Genomic DNA, 20,617 nt, shown 5'->3' with positions numbered 1-20,617 from the left:
TGAATTGATTGGAATTAAATCAAAACACACATTAAGCACTTGTTAGCTTATAGAGAGCATTTGCTTGCATAGGGATTTTTTTGTATGTCGGCGCACGTAGCCTTACCTGTGGTGCACAAACATCCTTCTTTGCCGCACACAGAGGAACAAAATTAGAGGGAACATTGCCCTTCAGTCTGGTGTTGGGCCATCAAGATATGCAAGGTACACCTTGCATATTTGTGTGACTGTCTAGAGTGAATGCCCAAGAGCCCAACTGTCAGCCAAGGCAGACGTGTAGTAAGTAGTAAGTAAATCTTTATTCGGTTATAAAAATTAAATAACCATAAAAGTACACAAAGAACATTAAAAAAAAAACACAAGAATATTAAACTTTTTCCAGTGCGCAGACTAGATCAGGTAAATTGCATTACATCACATTACATTACGTACAGTGCTGGACCGAACTTGATAAGACAGAATTAAATTCATCCAAGATTTACTCTATGCTTAAAAATACACTTTAAAAAGGTGCTAACAGTTTTTGTAGTTAAAACATTATTCAGGAATTGTAAATGAAGCATGGCGAGGCGACATCTCTTAATGCCAAGGGCTCTCAGCAAAGGTATTAGCCATAACTTACGATGTGCAGTATAATACTTGCAAAACAGAACTGTATGCATTGTTGATTGCTCTGATAATTCATCACAGGGGCACATCGTTAAGGAGTCATCCCAATTATTTCTTCTGGGGAAGGCTACAAGCCTATGGAAAGAATTCAATCTGAAGCGTGCCAAAAGAAAACGCTCAAATTGTGGCTCAACGTAAATCAGGTATGGTTCCATATCCAAGGTAGTCATTACTGCCAAGGAGTGTTGGACAGATGGTTTATTTATCTCCCTGCTTAACCGCAGTTCTTCCATATGGGACAAGGCCTTTGTTTTGAGATCTATCTTTGAGATCTCACTAATTGATTCGGGGTTTATATAATATTTGTCTAGTCCCAGGTCTACCAGGAGATTTTTCACATATGTTAGCCACTCAATTTTTTTCACATGGTCCAGAGACATACAATCTATTATCTCTTTCGTGAGTGAGTTTTTTGTTGCTGTCCAGATACGGCGCCACAACAGGAGGGGTTGAATTTTTGCCAAGTCCTCGATATGGGGCATTCCAAGCTCTACATGACAGGCAAAGGTAGAGACAAGTTTAGGTGCCATCAGAAGAAATCTCATAAACGTGTTTTCTGCTAACTGTAGTGAGGTTGTATTTTCATGCCCCCATAGCCCCGCCCCGTAAAGTGCAGTAGAATGACACTTCGCTTTATAAATGCGGAGAAGCTCTACTGGTGGTCTCTTTCCCAGCTTCTGTGAGAATTTTATAAGGGCAATTATTGCTCGCAAAAGTTGGTGTTTGCGAGCATCAAACCGCCTTCCAGTTGAGTTTATCGTCCATCATTATCCCAAGATAAGAGTATTGGGAAGTCAATTCTAGCTTCCCTTTGTCAATGGATATGGACCTTCCCTCTTTCTGTCCCCTACCTGCTACCATAACATAAGTTTTTTAAATATTTATTTTAAGATCCAGGTTACCCATAAACCTAGCATACCTTTCCAGTGCTTTTTGTAACTCTCGCGGGGTACGTGCCAGAATCACTGCGTCATCCGCATAAAGGAGTGCTGGGATTAGGCGATTTTTTACTCGAGGGAGGTCCTGGCTCCCCCTCAGCATCTCTGCCTCGAGGCCATTAGTATAAAAAGAGAACAAAAAGGGGGCCAGGACACAACCCTGCCTGACACCCCGCTCCACCTTAAAAGGTTCAGATAGTTCACCCTGTGTTCCAAAACGAACCCTGGAGGAGGCATCAGAGTATAGCGCGCGAAGGAGGTCAACAAGAATCGGGTCTATACCTATGTCCGAGAGGACTGTCCAGAGCTTTGAATGGGAGACACAGTCAAAAGCTGCAGACAAGTCGACATAGACCATGTAGAGCTTTCCTTGCTTTGCGGAAACGTATTTTCCCATTATTAATGCTAGGTTCAGTGCCTGCTCAGTCGTTCCGAAACCCTCTCAGAAACCGTACTGAATATCGGATAGAATCCTGTGATCATCCGCCCATTCCTGTAAACGCTTGAGAACCACTCTGCCCAGTACTTTTCCAAGCGAATCCAGTAATGAGATTGGGAGATAACAGGACACCTCCTCCCTGTTTCCCTTCTTAAAAATAGGGACCATGATCGATTGGGTCCAGGTTTCCACTAGTCCACACTTCATTGCGGCGTCAAGCACCCTCTTTAAAATTGGGGCCCACAAATCTAAATTAAATTTATAAAAGTCGACTGGTACGCCGTCGGGACCTGGGGCTTTTCCACATTTACTCATTTTAATAGCGTTTATAACTTCGGTGATTCCGAAGTTTATAGGTATGGGGAATGAATTACCTTGTAAGCTTTGGTTATTCCCCTCTACTATAACATCTTCTGTTAGTTTGCCGAAGACTTTGGAAAAACGATTTACCCATATTGGACCCTCAATAGCTACTTCTATTGTAGGCTGATCACTAGCATCTATCAGAAAGGGGGTCTTTACCACCTTCCAAAACTGCTCGCTGTTTTTATTCCGGGAGCTTTCAATTAATTGGTCCCAAAGTGCTTTTTTTAGTTCCTGTTTTCTTATTTTACAGGCTAATCTATAGGACCTTCTTAGATAGCTAATCTCCTCTTTATTTCTTATGGGATTGGTCAAAGATTTTTTTAAGGCTTTATGAGCCAAGGTACAGTCCCGGTTGAACCAACCTTTTTTCCCCCCCTTACTCCGTTTCTTGTTACTTTTTAAACAATCGTTTACTTTCTCCAGAATTGTGCTGAAGTTTTTCAGAACTTCCTCCTCATCTATGTCATCATCTAAACAATTCATTATGGCAGGGAGCACCGCATGTACGACTTTATTTGTCAAAACTACTGGGTCTATCTTACCCCATCCTATGGCATAGCCATTCATTTTTGTTAGGGTTATATTGTTCTGTGCAAGTGCGGTCATCAACAGATATGGGGTTAGGTGCCCCAGGTCCATCACTAAGTCAAAGGTCAAGGCGACATGATCACTTAAGATATTGGGAATTAGACTAAATCTCTGCGCCTTATCATCATCATCAAGTATCTTTATTTCGGTCATTGAGACCATAAAAGAGTACATCATAATACAAAACACATTACAGTATGAAAGCATTACACAGTTGTAATAAAGATATTAGCTCGATAAAACATTACTTGATATGGTTTTAAGAAGGCGTAATCGTGTAAACCACATGGACGTTAAAAATTTGGCAACCGCAAATGCAATTGGGGGCGAAATGTCAGACTTAAGTAATCTAAAAGCGGGGGAGTATTGGTTAAATCCCATGTTTCTAAGTAGTGGACAAAGCCAGTACTTTCTTGCTCTTCTGTATACCGGGCAAAAAAATATAACATGCAAGTCAGTCTCTTGTGTCTGCTTGCAAAAGGGGCATAAGGCCGTATGTTCTGAATGTGGCCAAAGAGCAGTAAATGCCCTCAGGGGGAGAGTATTATAGCGCCATTGCATATAAAGCTTTCTTGTGAGAGTGGGACCCATATCATTATAAGTCGACTCAAGGTGGTAAAAGTCTTTGAAAGCCAGGAAGTAGGCAGTGTGAGAGCCCTCCCTCGCGTTCCTTATAGCATCTTGCAAATGATGCTCACGAAAAGCCTTCGTGATGAGTTTACGTGAGTCCCTGAGGCATGCAGCCTCGGGATCATGCCATAAGTCTGGTCGATCCAGTGTCTCACAAGTATGCTTTATGTAACTTAACCAAGGTATTTGTGTATTGTTACGGAGGCGCAGAATCTCTTGCAGCTCTGATCTGTAATTAGAAAGTTCAGGGGAAGACCATATCTTACACCATAAAGTTAGGGGTTTTAAGCCCAGCTCCACTGAAATCGGTCTTAAGCCCAAATCTAGTCTAAGAGGCAGAAGAGGGGTACTAGCAGGTAACGCTGTCAGCTGCCTGAGAAAAGTATTCTCCGTTACCTGGAGCTTCTGTGAAGACGTGTGTCCCCAAATTTCTGCACCATAAATAATTGCCCCCCTAGCCTGGACCTTGTATATTTGTATACGTGGGCCTAGGGGCCTATATGTGAGGCCTTTTGTCAGCCCGCCAATTCCTCCCATCAACTGAGTCAGTTTCATATTAGCCCTTAATTTGTGAGATTCCTAAGTCATGCGCTCGTTAATAACTATACCCAGATATTCAAAGGTAAAGACCCTCTCCAACCTAGAGGACCCAATACTAGGGCACGCACGTGTGATCGGGGGGGGGTTGAAGATCATAAATTTCGTTTTAGCAGCATTGATCTCCAACCCACGTTCCTCACAAAAACCTACAAAGCCATCCAAAACCCGTTGGAGGCCCATAGGGGATTTTGAGAGCAGCAGGGTATCGTCCGCAAACAAGATTGCAGGAACCCTGCTGCCATCCAACTTGGGGGCATCAATGTCAATCAGGGTGCAAAGATGATCTACGACCCCATTGACAAAAAGACAAAAAAGGGTCGGGGCGAGGACACATCCCTGCCTGACCCCCCTATCGACAGGGAAAGCGTCGGACAAAGTACCATCCCGTCCACACCTTACTTTGGCATAGTTCCCCTGGTGGAGCCTTCTCAAAATTGAGAGAATATCCACGGGGACCACCATCTTCATTAACACCGACCATAACTTATCTCTAGGCACCAGATCGAAGGCGGCACGAAGATCCACAAAAACTGTGTAGAGACTGCCACCCTCAATCAGCACCGTCTTCCAGTATAAAAGATTTAAGCGGAAGATTTGGTCGGTAGTGGAAATACCTCGTTGGAATCCCGCTTGGTAGGGGCTCATAATCGCCGTTTCTTCGATCCAATCCTGGAGGCCATTTAGAATGAGTCTGCCAAAAATCTTCTGCGGTACATCTATTAGGCTAATGGGTCTATAATTAGCTGGGAGCAGAGGCGAACCCTTTTTAAAAATTGGGACAATCTCTGCCCCCAGCCAAGTACCCGGAATAGCCATGCCCGCTAGGATGGCGTTATAGAGAGTCAAGAAATAGGGGGTCCAAACGTCTGGCTCCTGCTTGAACAGGTCGCCCGGAAGACCATCTAAGCCAGGTGCCTTTCCTGTGGCGAGACCAGTCAAAGCGGCTCGTACCTCCTTTAATGTGAATGGTTCGCCCGTCTCACGGGGGCAGTGGGGAAAGCTAAAACTTTCCTCAACATCCTCTGGTAGTTTATAAAGAGACTGGAAATGGTCCTCCCACACCTTAGCTGAGATATTAGGTTCTAAGGCAGGTAGCAGTTCCTCAGAACCCATGTTGACACAGCGCCAAAATTTGCGCGAGTCTGCACGGGCCAGGAAGTTAGTAAGTTTAGTCCATTTGTCATGTTCCCATTCACTTTTGGCATTTAAGATCAAGGACTTATAGACACTCCGTCTGGCCCTAATGTCCACGGCACCCCTTCCTTCCTTGATTGATTCCAGAAGGTCGGCTTTTGCCTTACGGCAAGCGCCGTTGTACCAGGATGGACCGAGAGTTTTCCTATTAGTCCTGGTTATTGGTTTGGTTAAAAATTCAGAGACTATTTTAAGGAGGTCGGCATGTAGCTGTCCCAGGTCGGAGTGAATATCCTCGCTGGTGGCTTTCTCGGCTAACACCTGAAGCTTCGAGAAGAGGCAGTGTTTGAGCATATAAATTATGAATCTTATCCGGATGAGAAGATAAATGCTCCCACTTTATTCTGCGTCTATTAGACTCGAGTCCCCGACAATCCGTAGAATCGGCCATTTGATTTCCCCTAACTGGGGAGCCGGGATGACTATAGCTTAATTCAAGGGCGTTGTGGTCGCTATCGTTCCTGAATGTGACCCAAAAATCTTCAACAAAAGGCCAAGAAGACACCGGGACTAATACGTAGTCCAGTCTGGACTCGCTGCCCATTCTGTTAAATGTGCATCTTGCCATGGTATCAGACTTAGACCTGCCATTACAGGCACGTAGTCCGTATTTCAGCAAAAGGGAATTAATTTGCAGAGCCAAGGGGGACCATATCTTTGGGGCCGGAGCCTGTGTGGGGGGGAATGTGCCAAAGGAGATCCTCCTCCATGGCCAAGCCTTCCATAAAGCCAGGGAGGGGCTCGTAGTGGCAGTTAAAATCCCCTCCTATGAGATAGGCGGTGCCTTATCAACGAGGATCGCTGAGACCAATATATAGTCGATCGTTGACTCCCAACCCCTACCCACATAGGTTGGCTGTAGTTGCCCGCAGAAACTCTCAATTTTATTTAATATCACCAAACCTAATTCTGACAGGAGTTCATTTAAGAAATCACCTACCCTGGAGTGGCTAAAATGAGTAATATGAATATCTGATTCCTCCACTGTGCCGCAGACCTTATTGTTTTTCGCGGTACATGGGTGGTGGTTAAAATCACCCCCCCCCAAACGATACCTGGGGCATCTGACCCTTGCGGTTTTTTTTGTAGAGAGAATAGTTTATTACGAAGAGTCCCGAGGGTATTTATTCTCTCGGTATCAGACAAATTATCATAGGTGTTAACCAGGAAAATAGTCTTTTTCTTTCGAAACTGTAGTCTCAGAATCTGATAGTTAGACTGTAGGCTAAGTGCCGTGACTTCTAATCCTGGTATGGTGTTTTTAAGTATATTGTTAGGCCGCCCTTGGCCCTACCATGAGGGCTTGCAACTGCCGGAGAGAAGTAGGTTTTATATCCTATCAGATGCATTTCTTTAGTAGTCCACGTCTCCTGTAGGCATATCACATGGTATTCCTGCAGAAAATCTAAGGCACTACCATCCATTATTTTCATACGTAAACCCGCTATGTTCCAGGACATAATTTGGAGTGTAATAACCTCCTTTCTGGGGTCATATAGTTTGTTTATACTAGCTGTCTCCTCTTTATGTGGATCCTCCCGAATTCTTAGGGCACTATTATCCGTGTACAAAGATCCGCTACGGGGACTGTTCCCCTGAATAGCAGTGTCCACTCCTTCAGTTGGAGACAGATTAAATAATTCTGAGTAGTTACTGTTTTCAATTTCTTGTCTTGCTGCTCCTACACATGGGATGGCGACCACTTTAGGCATATTAACTTCTACGGGAGTAGATTTTTGCAGGGACGCCTGGTCGGGACAGAGTCAATCTACGCTTTCCAGATCAAACAGTGGCAAGAAGTGATTAAAGATGGGTACGTTATAGCCTTGATGTTGGTAGGGGTTCACATTCTGAAATTGTGCAGTGGGCCTCTGATATTGATAATGATCATTATTCTGAGGTCCCCTAAAAAGGTGAGCATTAGAAATATGATTACGAGAATATGGACGAGATAGTTGATAGTCATCTTCCCTCCAGCCTATGAGGGAGTCTTTTACAGAGTACGGTTTTAGTCGGAAGGTCAATTCTCGTGGATAAAAATAATTAACATAGTGTGTGAGAATACCATCCCCCCCTCTGGCTTCGTACCAATCACCAATGCATCTAACTGCTCTGTGATCCCTGAAATTTATAATTATGACATCCCCCTTCTTGTCTTTCGGTCTTGTTCCCACCCAAGACGTGCGTCTTACCATTAAAATTTCTCCATTTATGTGCGCTGGAAGCGGTCTATTTTGTTTGAGCCAGTAGATGATTTTATTTCTTAAAGCATAATGATCCTCCCTTATTCCATCTGGCAGTTCTGGTACCCCAGTCATAATAATTGTATATGGGGCTGATTCTGGGGGAAAGTCAACTCTTCTATTCGGGATAGTGAGAGGAGGCTGAATTACTCGCTCGCCAATTCCATTCTCCAGTCTATTTTTTCCAAGTGTGTTGTTAGTGATCATAGGAGATTTTTTTTTCCCTCTATTTTTCCAGCATTTCCAATCCTCTCGGATTTAGTATTATCAACCACCTTGGCTAATCCTCCCAGTTAGGGAGGAATTAGTGCTACTTTTGTCTGTTATCTTTAGATGACTTTGCCAGAGCTTTTTTACCCAACGCAGTGTTTATTTTCGTTAGGGTGCCACTGGTTGAAGGTTGTTCTGAGGGCCGGGTAGGAGGGGCAACTAGGTTGACCATAGTGTTTTTATTCTGAGCCCTAACTATTTCATTTAGAACCAGATTATTCTCTTGCTGTTGTTTACCCAGGTCACCCAGATGTAGAGATATTAATCTAGTTCTCTCTAAGAGAGGAAGTAATAGGGACTTTACCATGGTCTCCATTTTAATAAGTAATTCGCCCACAATATCCTGACCGGAAAACAGCCCTGTGATATTAGTAGTTATAGGTAGGTTACTTGTTTCCGAAATTTCTAAAGATTTCGACGTTTGGGATTGGGGATTTGGTTTCTCCTTATTTAACAAGGAAGGCATAATAGGGGAATCTCGTCTCTTTCCTACATTTAACCTAGGCTCATGAGAGCCTGTAGTCGGAGAAGGGGATATATCCAAGTTCGGCGAGTCCGATAGCCCAGAGATAAGTGAGCTAGGTGTGTGTTCAGGGGGGGGGGGGGACCACAGAAGGATAGATATTCTCAATGTTCCTTATCTCCCTTTCAGAGATAGAATGAGAACTGTGGTTACCTGTGTCCTTAACTGTCACCCCTGGGGAAGGTACTTTCCCAATTCTGCCCAGAGAAGATAGTTTACCAGTTAACAAATCTAGTGAAAGGCGCTTCTCTGTATCCGCTATTTCTTTTTCCAAAACTGTAGTCACACGTTTAAAAAATTGATCAATAGTACCCATTACTGGACCTTTAGGAGGTATTAACTAATAGGGAGCGCGATTTCCCTGCGTCTAAAGAAATTTTTTATAAACAGTTATATGGGGAAAGCCCAAATGTGAAATAGAAACAGTTACCGTGAGTAGTGGATATAATATCAGCAGGGGGACACAAAATTGCCTGATGTACTGGTTAGGGGGGTGGCCCGCCCCGTCCTCAATCGTCCTCAGACGGCCACAGACGGCCACAGACGGCCACAGACGGCCACAGACGGCCCGGCCTTTGCCCGGGCTTCGCCCCGGGCTACGTCCCGCGCGCGTCCCGCTGGCGCGTGTGAGCGGGGACCCTTGATATAGGTGGAAGGTGGTAGGTCAGAAAGGAGGCGGGGCCGGGAAGAGGAGGCAGGTGTGCAGGGTAAACAGAGCAACTAGCACCCTGGTCCTCGCAGTCCCGGCGATTCAAGCCTCTATGACTGCCTCCCAGTACAGCGCAGCGTCCCCTTCACGCAGATATGTCCGTTAGGCAAGAGACCAGCTCCACAGCGTCCCACAGTCAAGGCAGCCAGCGGCACCCGCGAAGCGGGGGCCGCGAAAGGTAAAATAGTGGATGGAGGCGGGGCCGGGAAGAGGAGGCAGGTGTGCAGGGTAAACAGAGCAACTAGCACCCTGGTCCTCGCAGTCCCGGCGATTCAAGCCTCTATGACCGGCCTCCCAGTGCAGCGCAGCGTCCCCTTCACGCAGATATGTCCGTTAGGCAAGAGACCAGCTCCACAGCGTCCCACAGTCAAGGCAGCGAGACGTGTATTGTAAAGACAGGTGGAGGCAAAGAACAGTTAAGCAAACAAAAAGCCCACTTTCTAAAAGTGGCATTTTCAAACATTCAATTTAAGAACCAACTTCACTAAAATATGTATTTTCAAATTGTGAGATCAGAGACCCCAAACTCGAAATCTCTATCTGCATCCAATGGGAAATTAAACTTAAAGGATATTGCAAGGCATTCCCTATGTTAATCTATTGGGGGAGGGTGGGGGTGGGGGGGAATAGGCCTAGCACTAGAGAAAAATAAAATGAGCAGTATTTCACTATTAGACCATGTAAAACAGACCAGTACATGTCCTACCTGTTAAGAACACTGCACCCTGCCCATGGGGCTGCCTTGACCCTACCTTAGGGGTGACTTACATGTAGTAAAAGGTAATGTTTAGGCCTGGCAAGTGTTTGCACTTGCAAGGTTGACATGGCAGTTTAAAACTGCACACGCAGACACTGCAGTGGCAAGTCTGAGACATGTTTGCAGGGCTACGCATCGGAGTGGCACAATCAGTGCTGCGGCCCACTAGTAGCATTTCATTTACAGGCCGTGTGCAGACAGTGCACTGTACTAGAGACTTAATAGTAAATCAGATATGCTAATCATGGCAAAATCAATTACCATTACATTTTAGACAGGAAGCGCTTACACTTTAGGTCTGGTCAAGAGGGGTAACGTGCCCAGAGTCTTAAAACCAGCAAAATTAAAGTCAGGAAATACAGGAGGAAGGCAAAATGTTTGGGGATAACCCTGCAAAAAGGGCCAGGTCCAACAAAGATCAACACGTGAAACAGAACTGATTCAACAAGAACTATTAATACCATCAACTTAGCTTCACCCTTTCCAGTTACATTTCAGACCACCTTTAATAGCTAGGAGCAACTTCTGTGGCACAAGGAACACTTGCATTTAATACACTTTGAGAAGTATAGTAAAGGGACTAGACCAGACTTCAGTAATATTCCATCAGTCCAATTGGTATACACTTTATATGCCAACTTTATATTTAGTTTGATTCACCTCCGAACAACACACAGCAAATTATAAAATACCAATAGGAGGCTTTTCCAGGTAAAAATGGAAAGTCTTAATAACCCAATGTTCGAAGGGTTCAACAACAACTTGAGAAGGGTGGAGGGGTTGGTGAGGTACTGAGTCATCACCTCATGACCCATGCAGGCCACAAGGTTGACAAAGTAATCAAAAGAACAAATGAAAGGCAGAGGAATTACGAGAGTGGAAGAAATTTGCTGTATCTGTGACTAAGCTATTCAAAACCCCTGGATAGGTTAGACTTTAGGAACCCCTTAAGATTCATAATCCTGTGAAGGATGACTCAATTCGAAGCATATGTACATCGGAATAAATGGGAGCAAAGACAGTGGTGAAAAAAAACATTGGATGGATATAAAATCTTTCCCAGAACACTGAAGAGACACACAGATCAACAAGAAATTCAGAATTGAATGTAAGCTAGTACACCAGGAATGACTAATACTGCAGCCTATAGCACAGCTCTTCAAGCAGAGAACATGTACATCCTCTAAACACCACTGCCATAGAGTTGACCTGTGAAAAACGTACACCAGGAACTAGTTGGTTATTGCCACACAGTTAATGCCACTATTTAATAGTTTGAACGTTATGTGTAAATACATAGATATAGAAGTCCTGAGCACTGATGTAATTGTACCTGGTAGAGGTTAAGCCGCTGGAGGGTGTTAAGAGGAGAGAACTTATTAAAAGCCCTTCAATTGGGGAGGTGGACAGAAGCACTATCTTTTGGAATGAGGGCTTTCAATATGGCAATCCAAAACGTATGTATATCAACTTCCAATATAAGCTCAACAGTTTCCAAAGTAAATTGGATGCATTGTGTTTGAAATATGATGTCGGGGCTAAGCAACATGGCTGACAGGATGTGAGCCTCTGAGATCCCTGCCAGCCTGCCTGGAGATCCTGCAGAATCCTGTCCCATCGATCCTGGGACTAGCTTAATTGCGATCCAGCAGTGACAGGCAGTGTCCTAAACTTATGGGGCCAGCCCGTGAGAGCTGCCGAAACAGGAGAGCAAGCAGGCCACTATCAACTAGGCCGTGCTGGAGCTCTGAGGGTGAACAGCAGTAAGTGTGGAGACCGCAGCGAGCGGCGGCCGTGCCTCCGCGGAGGAGCCCAGGGTGCAGCGTAGTTGGCCCAAACTGCTGTTCAGAAGGCATTAGCGCTGTGAGCACCACCGGCGGGAGGACTCTGGGAGCAGCGACGAGTGGGGGCGGGGATGGCTCTGCTGCCCTGATGCATTGCCTGGGGCGCTGCCCTTCCCACAGCGGTGACCCCAGTGAGCTGGAACCATCACGGCGAATAAGGGGGTTGAGACCTGTGCCCTTGCCTGTGATCCTGGGCTTAGTCTCCTGCAGGACCAGTCTGAGACAGACTGTAGCCCCAGCTTTGCAGTAGGTGGAGGCCCTAACGGCGCTGGGAGGTCCCGCTTGGGCCGGACTGTACTGGAGGTAGGGATCCGAAATTGCCACGGACCACCGGCGAGCAGTGATCTACTGCATCGAGAAGGACAGCCCCCACTGGAGAAGTGGAGCATATGGACACTATAGGAACAATACAGGTACCGGGCGGGGATTAGGTGACTGTGTGCTGCTGTGGAGGCACTTTGCAGCTGTCCGGCGCCAGAATCTACGAGTCGGGGGCGGCTGTGGCAGGTATGTTTCCCTGTAATGGGCCCTCTGCTGCTTACTATGACCAGCCTTAAAAGGCCTAAGACGGGGGAATACCCCACTCTGTCAACTTTGGTGGACAGGTACTGTCTTGAGGCACAACAAAGCCTTGGAAGATAGCAATGTAAAGCTGGTGCAAGTATATCTAAAGAGGGATCGGGTGAACATCAGGCATTGGGCTACATAAGGAATGACAGCTGTCCTTGGTGGGGGGGGGGGGGGGGCCTCAATCGTGCACTCAACCCGCCTGATAATTGGCAAGTCAACTGAGGGCATGCACACCTGGAACAGTCCCACATGACAGTGGAGTGGACGCTTGAAGGCCCACAGGACGCAGCCTTGGATTTTTAGCAGACTTGACTGAGGGGAGGACACCTGCTATGGGATATGCCATTGCCGGCTGACGATGCAGCTGAGACTTCCAGCCGTGGTCAGACTGCAGGGGAGAGATTGTTGAAAAGGGTGCCTGGTGGGGCCCGTGCCAGATCTCTTGACGCCGGATTTAGGGGAGTGGCTGCTGGGCCTTACAGCAGAGACGCAATGACTCCGGCATAATGGGCAAAGATAAAACCGCACAAATGACAGGAGCTAATAAAATCAGACCACGCCATCCGGCACAGTGCACAACGAGGCAAATGGGCAGAAATGAAAGGGGTAGGGGGTGGGGAGAGGAGATGAGGAACATGGAGAGCCCTCTCATGCAGAGTTCTTGGATGCCATGCAGGGGTCCAGGAAGGCCCTGGAGAATCAAATTGAGGCAGAATCTCTAAATATAAACCTGTAGAGGACGGACTTGCGGAAAGTTGCATATTCAGGGTGACATTGTGGACCTGAAGAGCGAGGTAACGACGCTCAAACAGGTGGCCCAGATGAACACGGCCACGAAAGCCCTAGAGTGTCGGGCTGAGGACGGGGGAAGGGCGCACTTGACGCTTTAACATCCGAGTGCTGAGATTCCTAGAGCTTATAGAGATTGTATCCTGCGTGCAGCCAGGAAACAGCAGGACCTCAGCTATGAGAACAATAAAATCGCTATTTATCATGACTACACCAGACCAGTACAGGAACAACGGAAGTCATTTCTGGGGGTCAAGCGGAAGCTACGGGACCTAAAGCTGCAATATATGCACATTTATCCAGCTAATTCGACCCTCGCCCCCCCTCCCCCTCCCCCAAGGGAACAATGTGGCTAAAGACAGAGGGGGCACGGGTTCAAACAAAAGGACACAGTGCAAGGTCAGTTCAACGGCATCACAGCACATGGACTTGTAGGCGGAGCAGAGTCACAGTGGGAGAGGATGGTACCATGTAGCTGGGGATAGCGGGCGACAGGGGCCCGGAATCACCAACTACATCAATAACACTGGATCTGGAAGAACTGCCCCAGATGCTTGGCCGAACGGCAGATGTTGTCCCTAAGTCTGATGGACGTGGCACCCGGGCCTGATGGTGATTAAGACCAGGACCGGCTTAACAGCTGGATTACTGGTCACATCTACTTTTTTTATGCTTTCTTCGTGGGTGTGTGGCTGACTGGGGAGGCGGTACATCTGCAATGACAGCTATCATGGACGTGAGCAGTATGGCTACGCTGAGAGATGGTAAGGAGTAATGGGGGGCAAAAGTGGGGTACGATTGTGATCGAGATCTAGGCACTGTTGACAATTATTAGTATTCATTCATTGAAAATTAATTGCCGGTTTGTTAATGGGTGAGCTTCATAGGGTAGCTTGCTTTGCTGAGGTTTTTCAAAAGCCCCTGTTGGACATAAAGGGAAGCTGTGTACGTCCTGGCACGAGCATGGGGCGGGGCAATAACGACAGTGCAGTTGCACGTACATTGTTCGAGGGTGGGTAGTTTTTTTAATTCAATTTGTTAACTATTATGAGTCCTGAGGGTGTACGGCGGGTGGAGATGGTTAGCAGTGGTCTACGAGAACTGCGAATCTCAGGAGGCACCAGTATGATGACAACTTAAGTTAGGTTTCTAATTTGGAATGTCAGGGGCCTGGGCACATGCACGAAGCGTCCAAGGGTGCTCGCCTTTCTAAAAAAAGACATTGTGTCTCGATTGCCCGTCTACAGGAAACATCTGACTGATACGGGGACTGCCAGAGTGGCAAAAATAATTCCTCCTACTCAACATACGCTAGAAGTACACTGGTGTGGGTGGCCCGGGGGATACCGTTCACCCTTACATTTATGGAGGTTGATGCAAATGGCCTATATGTACTACTGCGAGGGACGCTAGACAGCCGTGATATCACTATAATGAATACATACATGTCTAACACAGAAAAATCTGCATTTTTCAAACAATGCAAGAGTTAACAGCCGCAGAACTTGATGTACGACTACTGTTGGAGGACTTAAACTGTGTCCAAATTCTGACTTGGATAGACACCCACCCAGAAGTGTTACGAAACCACAGATGACTAAAATGTTGCGAGCAGTAATGAGGGAGTTAGGGCTACAGAATATCAGGCGGGAAAGGCACCCAACTCAGAAGCTCTTCACCCACGCACAGTACACATAGCAGACTCGACAGGGTGCTAGTGACGGGGATGCCGTCTTCCCAGAGGTGAAGGTGACCATTTTGCTCGATTCCGGTCTGATCCCGCTCCGGTAAATTGCGTGATTAGGTGGAACGCCCGCGTTCAGGGTCCCCAGAGGTGGAGAATGCCATCTGACATACTGGAAGATCAGGAGGGGAGGGAGACGCTGTCCCAGGCACCAACAGAGTATATGACCCTCAATTGGAGGGGTCGTTCAGCAGAATCACGGAGGGAGGAAATGAAAACGGTTCTGCGAAGTGTGGGCATGGGATTAACATGCGGAGTCCATCGTCAGTTACAACAGGAGTTAAGGGAAGGAGAGGTCGTCTTAGTGAAGGTCCAGACAGGGGACCAAGCACACTCCACTAATAGCTGCCGTGATCGTGTGCTTTCCAAGCAAATAATTGACATCTGGGACAGGCTGGACAAATATAAGCTCCGTCATTACCGCCAGTGGCTCCACACCGAAAAGGATAAATCTGAACGACTGCTGGCCTTGATTTTAAGGAAGGAACACCCATTGACGAAATGTTTGCGCAACTAATGGGGGGCATGGTACACATTAAGGCAGGCATATTGGAAGTGTCCGAACAGCACTTACATAAGGTGTAGATAGCAGATCCGGCCGTCTGGGCGGACTGGTATGTCTTGTTCTTGTGAAGAAGAATTTAGATGCACAACTGACTGTAGACGAGATACTTAAGGTATTGCGGGAGCTACCCAGGGCCAAGCCACCAGGGGGAGAAGGGTTCCGGCCTGAATTTTACCAGGCCTCCTCGGAGAAGCTGGCACAGCTCCTATTACAGGTGTACGAGGAGGCATATGAGCAGGACTTTTGCTCCCAGCTGTGCAGGAGGGGGGGAAGATATGTATGCTTTGAAACCAGGGGGTGACTGCCAGGACCCGGCGGCACACAACCCGCTCACCTTAATTAACTTTGATGTTAAAATACTGTGCAAAGCGCTGGCTAAACGATTGGCCCCACGACCTCAAGAATTCCTTTGATACAGTTGACTGGGGTTACCTGCAGGAAGTATTGAGGGCAACAGGATTCGGACATGGTTCTGCCAATGGGTCCAAATCCTCTATACCAAGCAGAGTGCTTGGGTACATGTACGCCCAAGCCGGTCTGAGATGTGGACATTCCGGCGGAGCACGGGACAGGGTTGCCCCCTGTTGCTCCTGCTGTTTGTGTTAGCCATCGAACCCATGGCAGTTTGGACTCGAAAGGACTTTGAGCGGTGGGGTGCACAGACAGGGGGCAGATCTCACGTAATATCACTATATGCTGACAATGCCCTGTTCTATATCACTTCTCGAGATGTGATACCTAGGAAATTGCAGCTTCTTGAAGACTTGGTGACCAGTTTGTATTGCGCCTCAACAAGCTTAAGTCTCTGCTCTTCCCATTGGCTACTTGGTCTGTAGTGCAGCTGGAGCGTTTTCCAAGTCTTGGATTGCGATGGGAGACGGGACATTTTCGATACTTGGGTGTACCGGTGGCACTTGAAGACTCGCAATTGCTACACCTCAATGTGAACACGGTGATCAAAGCACTGAAGCGGTCGGTGCCCTTCTGGAACACTCTGCCACTCTCCCTCATGGGCAGGCTGGTGGTGTCTAAGATGGTGGTACTACTGCGTTGCCTGTACGTGCTCCAAAACACGTAGTGCAGTATCCCCACGTGAGTATTCAAGCCGTTGAACTCAGTACTGGTATCCCTATACTAGGTTGGCCGTCGTAGTAGAGTTGCCTTGAACACTCTGACTCGGCTGTATAAGGAGGGCAGACTGGAAGCCCCTAAGTTGGATTTATATTACTATGCAGCTCACAACACGCAACCCGGTGGTTGGATGAGGGGGACAACTAGAAGAAAAAAATAAAAATAAAAAATAAGACTACTTAGGGGTTAAGTCAAGCTGGACAGGCTCCTCCAAACGGCGCTGAAGGAGGGCACGGGTACCTTAGACGACATGCCCCATTTAGTCAAACAGACTACGAGCATATGGCAGTCATTTGTAGAACGAATACTAAGACACACATCATTTCATCAGGAACTCTGTATGGAATCTTGCCCCAGTGCAGAATATGATGGAAAATATGTCATTCCAGGCATGGAGGGAGGAGGGGGTCCAGTTTTAGCAGGCTTGTTCCCAAATCATACTTTCATCTCATATCAGCAGGACTACGAGTACTTTGGACTGGGTCAGGGCCAATATTTACAGTATGCTGGACTCCTGGATTTTGTTAGGGCGACATAGCCCACATATCCAATGTCCTGCAGATGATAAAAACTCTGGATATAATGCTCACCTAAGGTCCTGGGCATCGGCTTCTCTCTCCGCTATACAATGCCATGATGGCCGACTCAGTGCGCCCTCCACCCAGGGCTCGGGCGGCATGGGACATGACAGAACCCCTAAATGAGAAGAAGTGAAAAGCAATTTATGCACTCACACACACAGTATCTTGCAACGTGCGCTTCAAGTTGATACATTTCAACTACTTACACCGCACATACATGACACCAGTGAGGCTACACCGCATCGATCCGGACCACTCAGATGCGTGGTCTCGATGCGGCACAGCAGGGGCAGATTTTTGGCATGAGCATGGAGGTGTCCTGAGGTGTACCAATTCTGGACATGGGTGATGGAGGGTACAGGTTTTCGGGTGGAGATAACACCACTACACTGCTTATTGGGACATATTACAAAACCCAAAAAGCACAAGATGACGTATAAACTCTTGCAACTACTCCTGGTTCAAGAGAAGCACAGGGTTGCAGAAACACAGATGGGAAAGGGTACCCCCATAGTAGATGAGTGGTTAAGGGATGTGCGTGAGTGGGCGCTGGCGGAGGAGGCCCACATAAATGTCAGTCAGAGGGATGAAAAATTGGAAGAGGATCTTTGGACGTGGAGGGAGTTAAACAACGTGTTTTTAACCCCTGCTGCAAATGTAAGCGACCAACCTGACTCGGATGCAGGTGAATGTACGACTGAGGAGCATTTGGACTGCTGTTTCTGATATTACGATGACAAGGTCTTTGACATATGATAACTGGTAATAAGTGATTATATACTGCCTACATAGCTGCACTTTGCCGTGAATCCCACCTGTCCTCAATGTTTGAAACTGCACACCTATTGTGACTTTATTGAAAAAGACAAATAAAGTTTACATTTAAAAATTACGTTTTTTATTTAACTATGCATAAGCTTCTAATCAGTAGCTCACGAGCTACTCATTGGAGAAGCCGAAGTTAAAGTTTACCAAATGATATTCAAGGTCAGTACAGCTTAAGTGTTCATTTTCACGGGCAACACACGGGATGCACCTATGGAAATATGTCTGTAGGTGATGCTTGCTGGCACCAATAGCATTTCATACTAGCAGAAGGAACTGCGCTATGAACAACATATCACACTATTATGATGAAGTGGAGTATCCACTGGTATTTAAAATGCATCAAAATATTTTCTTACAGCTTTATTATAATTTGGTCATAAGGGCCTTTGGTGCAAGCAGAGCAGCTGAAGACAATAATTGGGTTGGGACTGAGAAGAGTTGAAGGATGAGCAGATGCTCGCAGGTAGACTTTAATGATAAGTGCTAAAAGAGTGAGGGGGAGAATAAACTGATAACTGGGACAAAACAGGAATTTACAGCAAAGCAAAGTGACAAAGGCAGGTACAGACAATGAGGTGTCTACACTAGTGACTGGTAGGAGTCAGGCCCAGGTCACCAAGAGTAACCAACAAGGGTCACCATCCATAAATGACCCGCAAGATCGTTATTTCTTAACCCTCCTGGCTTGTGCCAGAAGCAAGAGTCAAAACGCAAGTGTTTAGAGGATTGCAAGTGAACTGAAAGCTCTTAGCAAGATCAAATGGAGGCACTAAAAAAATAAATAAATGTGTGTGCCAGCCTCATGGGTGTCATGAACGTTTTGGCAGGAAAAACAGGCTGGCCCAAGGGAGGTGCATGCATGTGTATGGTTTAAATATTTAAGTCAACCTTAGCTACTTCACATCTGGGAATAGAAGTACATTCCAACTGCAAAACCACAAAAGAGAAATGGACTCAACAGAGCCTCAGTCATACTAGGGTGCAACAATTAATCAGAATCAATGATCCCAGAATGATCAATGATCCCAGAAAGCAGTCCCAAAAAAAGAGTAACACTGTTGAGTCGAGATGCCCCTTTCCAAAGCACATGTGGTATCATTTTGAAAATTCTGTAAATAACTTAGAACATTTTGTAACATTTCATATGCAGTACTTAAAATAAATCCTTACAGGAATGTTTAGCTTCACAGCATCTACAGGGTGCTGAAAGGGCCAAGAAAAATTGTGACGCCACAATGTCTTCAACACCACCTTTTCTAAATATTGAAGTTGATTAGTTAAGCGCCCACTTTTTCGTGCATTGCGAAATTCCGGTGGTGGTGGATTCCCCATTACTGCTTGAAGGTGCCTTCGTGGGACTGACATTGTTCATCAACTTTATTTTCAATTTTCGTGCCACAATTTATTTATGCATCAGGTCCACAAGCCAGATAAATATTTACCTAAAGAGAAAAAACAAAAAGGAAATATTATGAAATCTAAATTTACCCAGCAGTCATAGAACATTAGTTTTCATTCGACAAATTCATATAGCAAGATTATAACAAAGACAAAAAACACACAAAAACAGACAAAAAAAAACAAAAAACAGGCCGACCATATATTTCTCCCCACTGATTTACTCAAGTGTATTTCACATATTACATTCCGAGTTTCAGTTACAAGCAACCATCATGTATCTGGAAACCTTTCACAGGACTGCATTCCTTGATAGCTACACAAGACAGAGAGCAGGTGCCTTTTTGTATTCAGACTAGACATTTACTACCCACCAAATTGCTATTTGAGATTCTCAAATGACATCCTTCCACAATGCAGAAACTCTAGAAATAGGTCGATAAAGCAGACAACCATGAGGCTTCGAAATGGAACACAGTGTTTTATACTTTGCAAAGGCTGCAGTTAGTTATGTTGTATCAAACACTACAGCTTCCAGCTAGCAATGACAAAGATAAACCTGACTTGTGCTACCTTGTATTTACTAAGACTACGTGAAACTTGCTATTGTTCGGGTCATACTGGGAATCTTATTTGACCAGATCTACAGCATGCAACTTTAGACTAATCAAGAAGCACCTACTTAGTAGAACATTGTAATGTTGAGCGCTTGATTGAAGACAGTGGAGTAGCTCCAGGCTTCTAATTTAGCCTTATGGCCTGTCGTAGCGGGAAATACCGGCTATTACAGGCCCACTCCAGCGTTAAAGGCCCAAGCCTTAGGCTCGGGCCTTTAATGCAGGTTACTTATGAATCCGTGCTCCCGCGTCCTGCTCCAACCTCATTTCATCTCTTAAAAACATTAAAAGTTCAAATGGCCAGGGCCTGTCTTAGTAGTATGTACGTTGTACGATTCTAAAATACTGCAGAGTATCAGTAGCCAATTAAAACATTTGTAATGCGCAGTGATGAGGGGTGTTTGGAGCCGGCAGGTAGATGGTTTTGCAGTGCCAAAGGGAGAGAATACATTATTCAGAAAAATAATTATCGCTATTACTAATATATTGATTCATGCTCTACACTTTTCGGCAATTACAGGAGATAGTCAGATTTTGGTGTTTCTGGAGGCACCAGTCTGTACTACTAGTTAATAACCTTCGTCCAACACATGGGCTGAAGAGATATTGACCCAGCAGCTTTGA

At 46.0% G+C, this 20,617-nt stretch overlaps 1 protein-coding gene across 4 annotated transcripts in view; it reads right to left on the bottom strand.

The window, feature by feature from the left end:
• Positions 1-20,617, bottom strand: part of BRDT (bromodomain testis associated) — a 1,895,586-nt gene that overhangs the window by 1,720,196 nt on the left and 154,773 nt on the right. For all 4 annotated transcript variants that reach the window (XM_085602176.1, XM_085602174.1, XM_085602177.1 and 1 more), the window contains one exon: positions 19,149-19,420. In XM_085602176.1, the coding sequence (XP_085458302.1) occupies positions 19,149-19,343 (195 nt within the window). In that variant the 5' untranslated portion in view covers positions 19,344-19,420. The remainder of the gene's footprint in view (positions 1-19,148; positions 19,421-20,617) is intronic.

Source organism: Triturus cristatus, chromosome 4_2 (genome assembly GCF_964204655.1).
Source record: "Triturus cristatus chromosome 4_2, aTriCri1.1, whole genome shotgun sequence".
Classification (NCBI taxonomy): Eukaryota; Metazoa; Chordata; class Amphibia; order Caudata; family Salamandridae; genus Triturus; species Triturus cristatus.
This window is presented reverse-complemented; position numbering and strand designations above follow the sequence as displayed.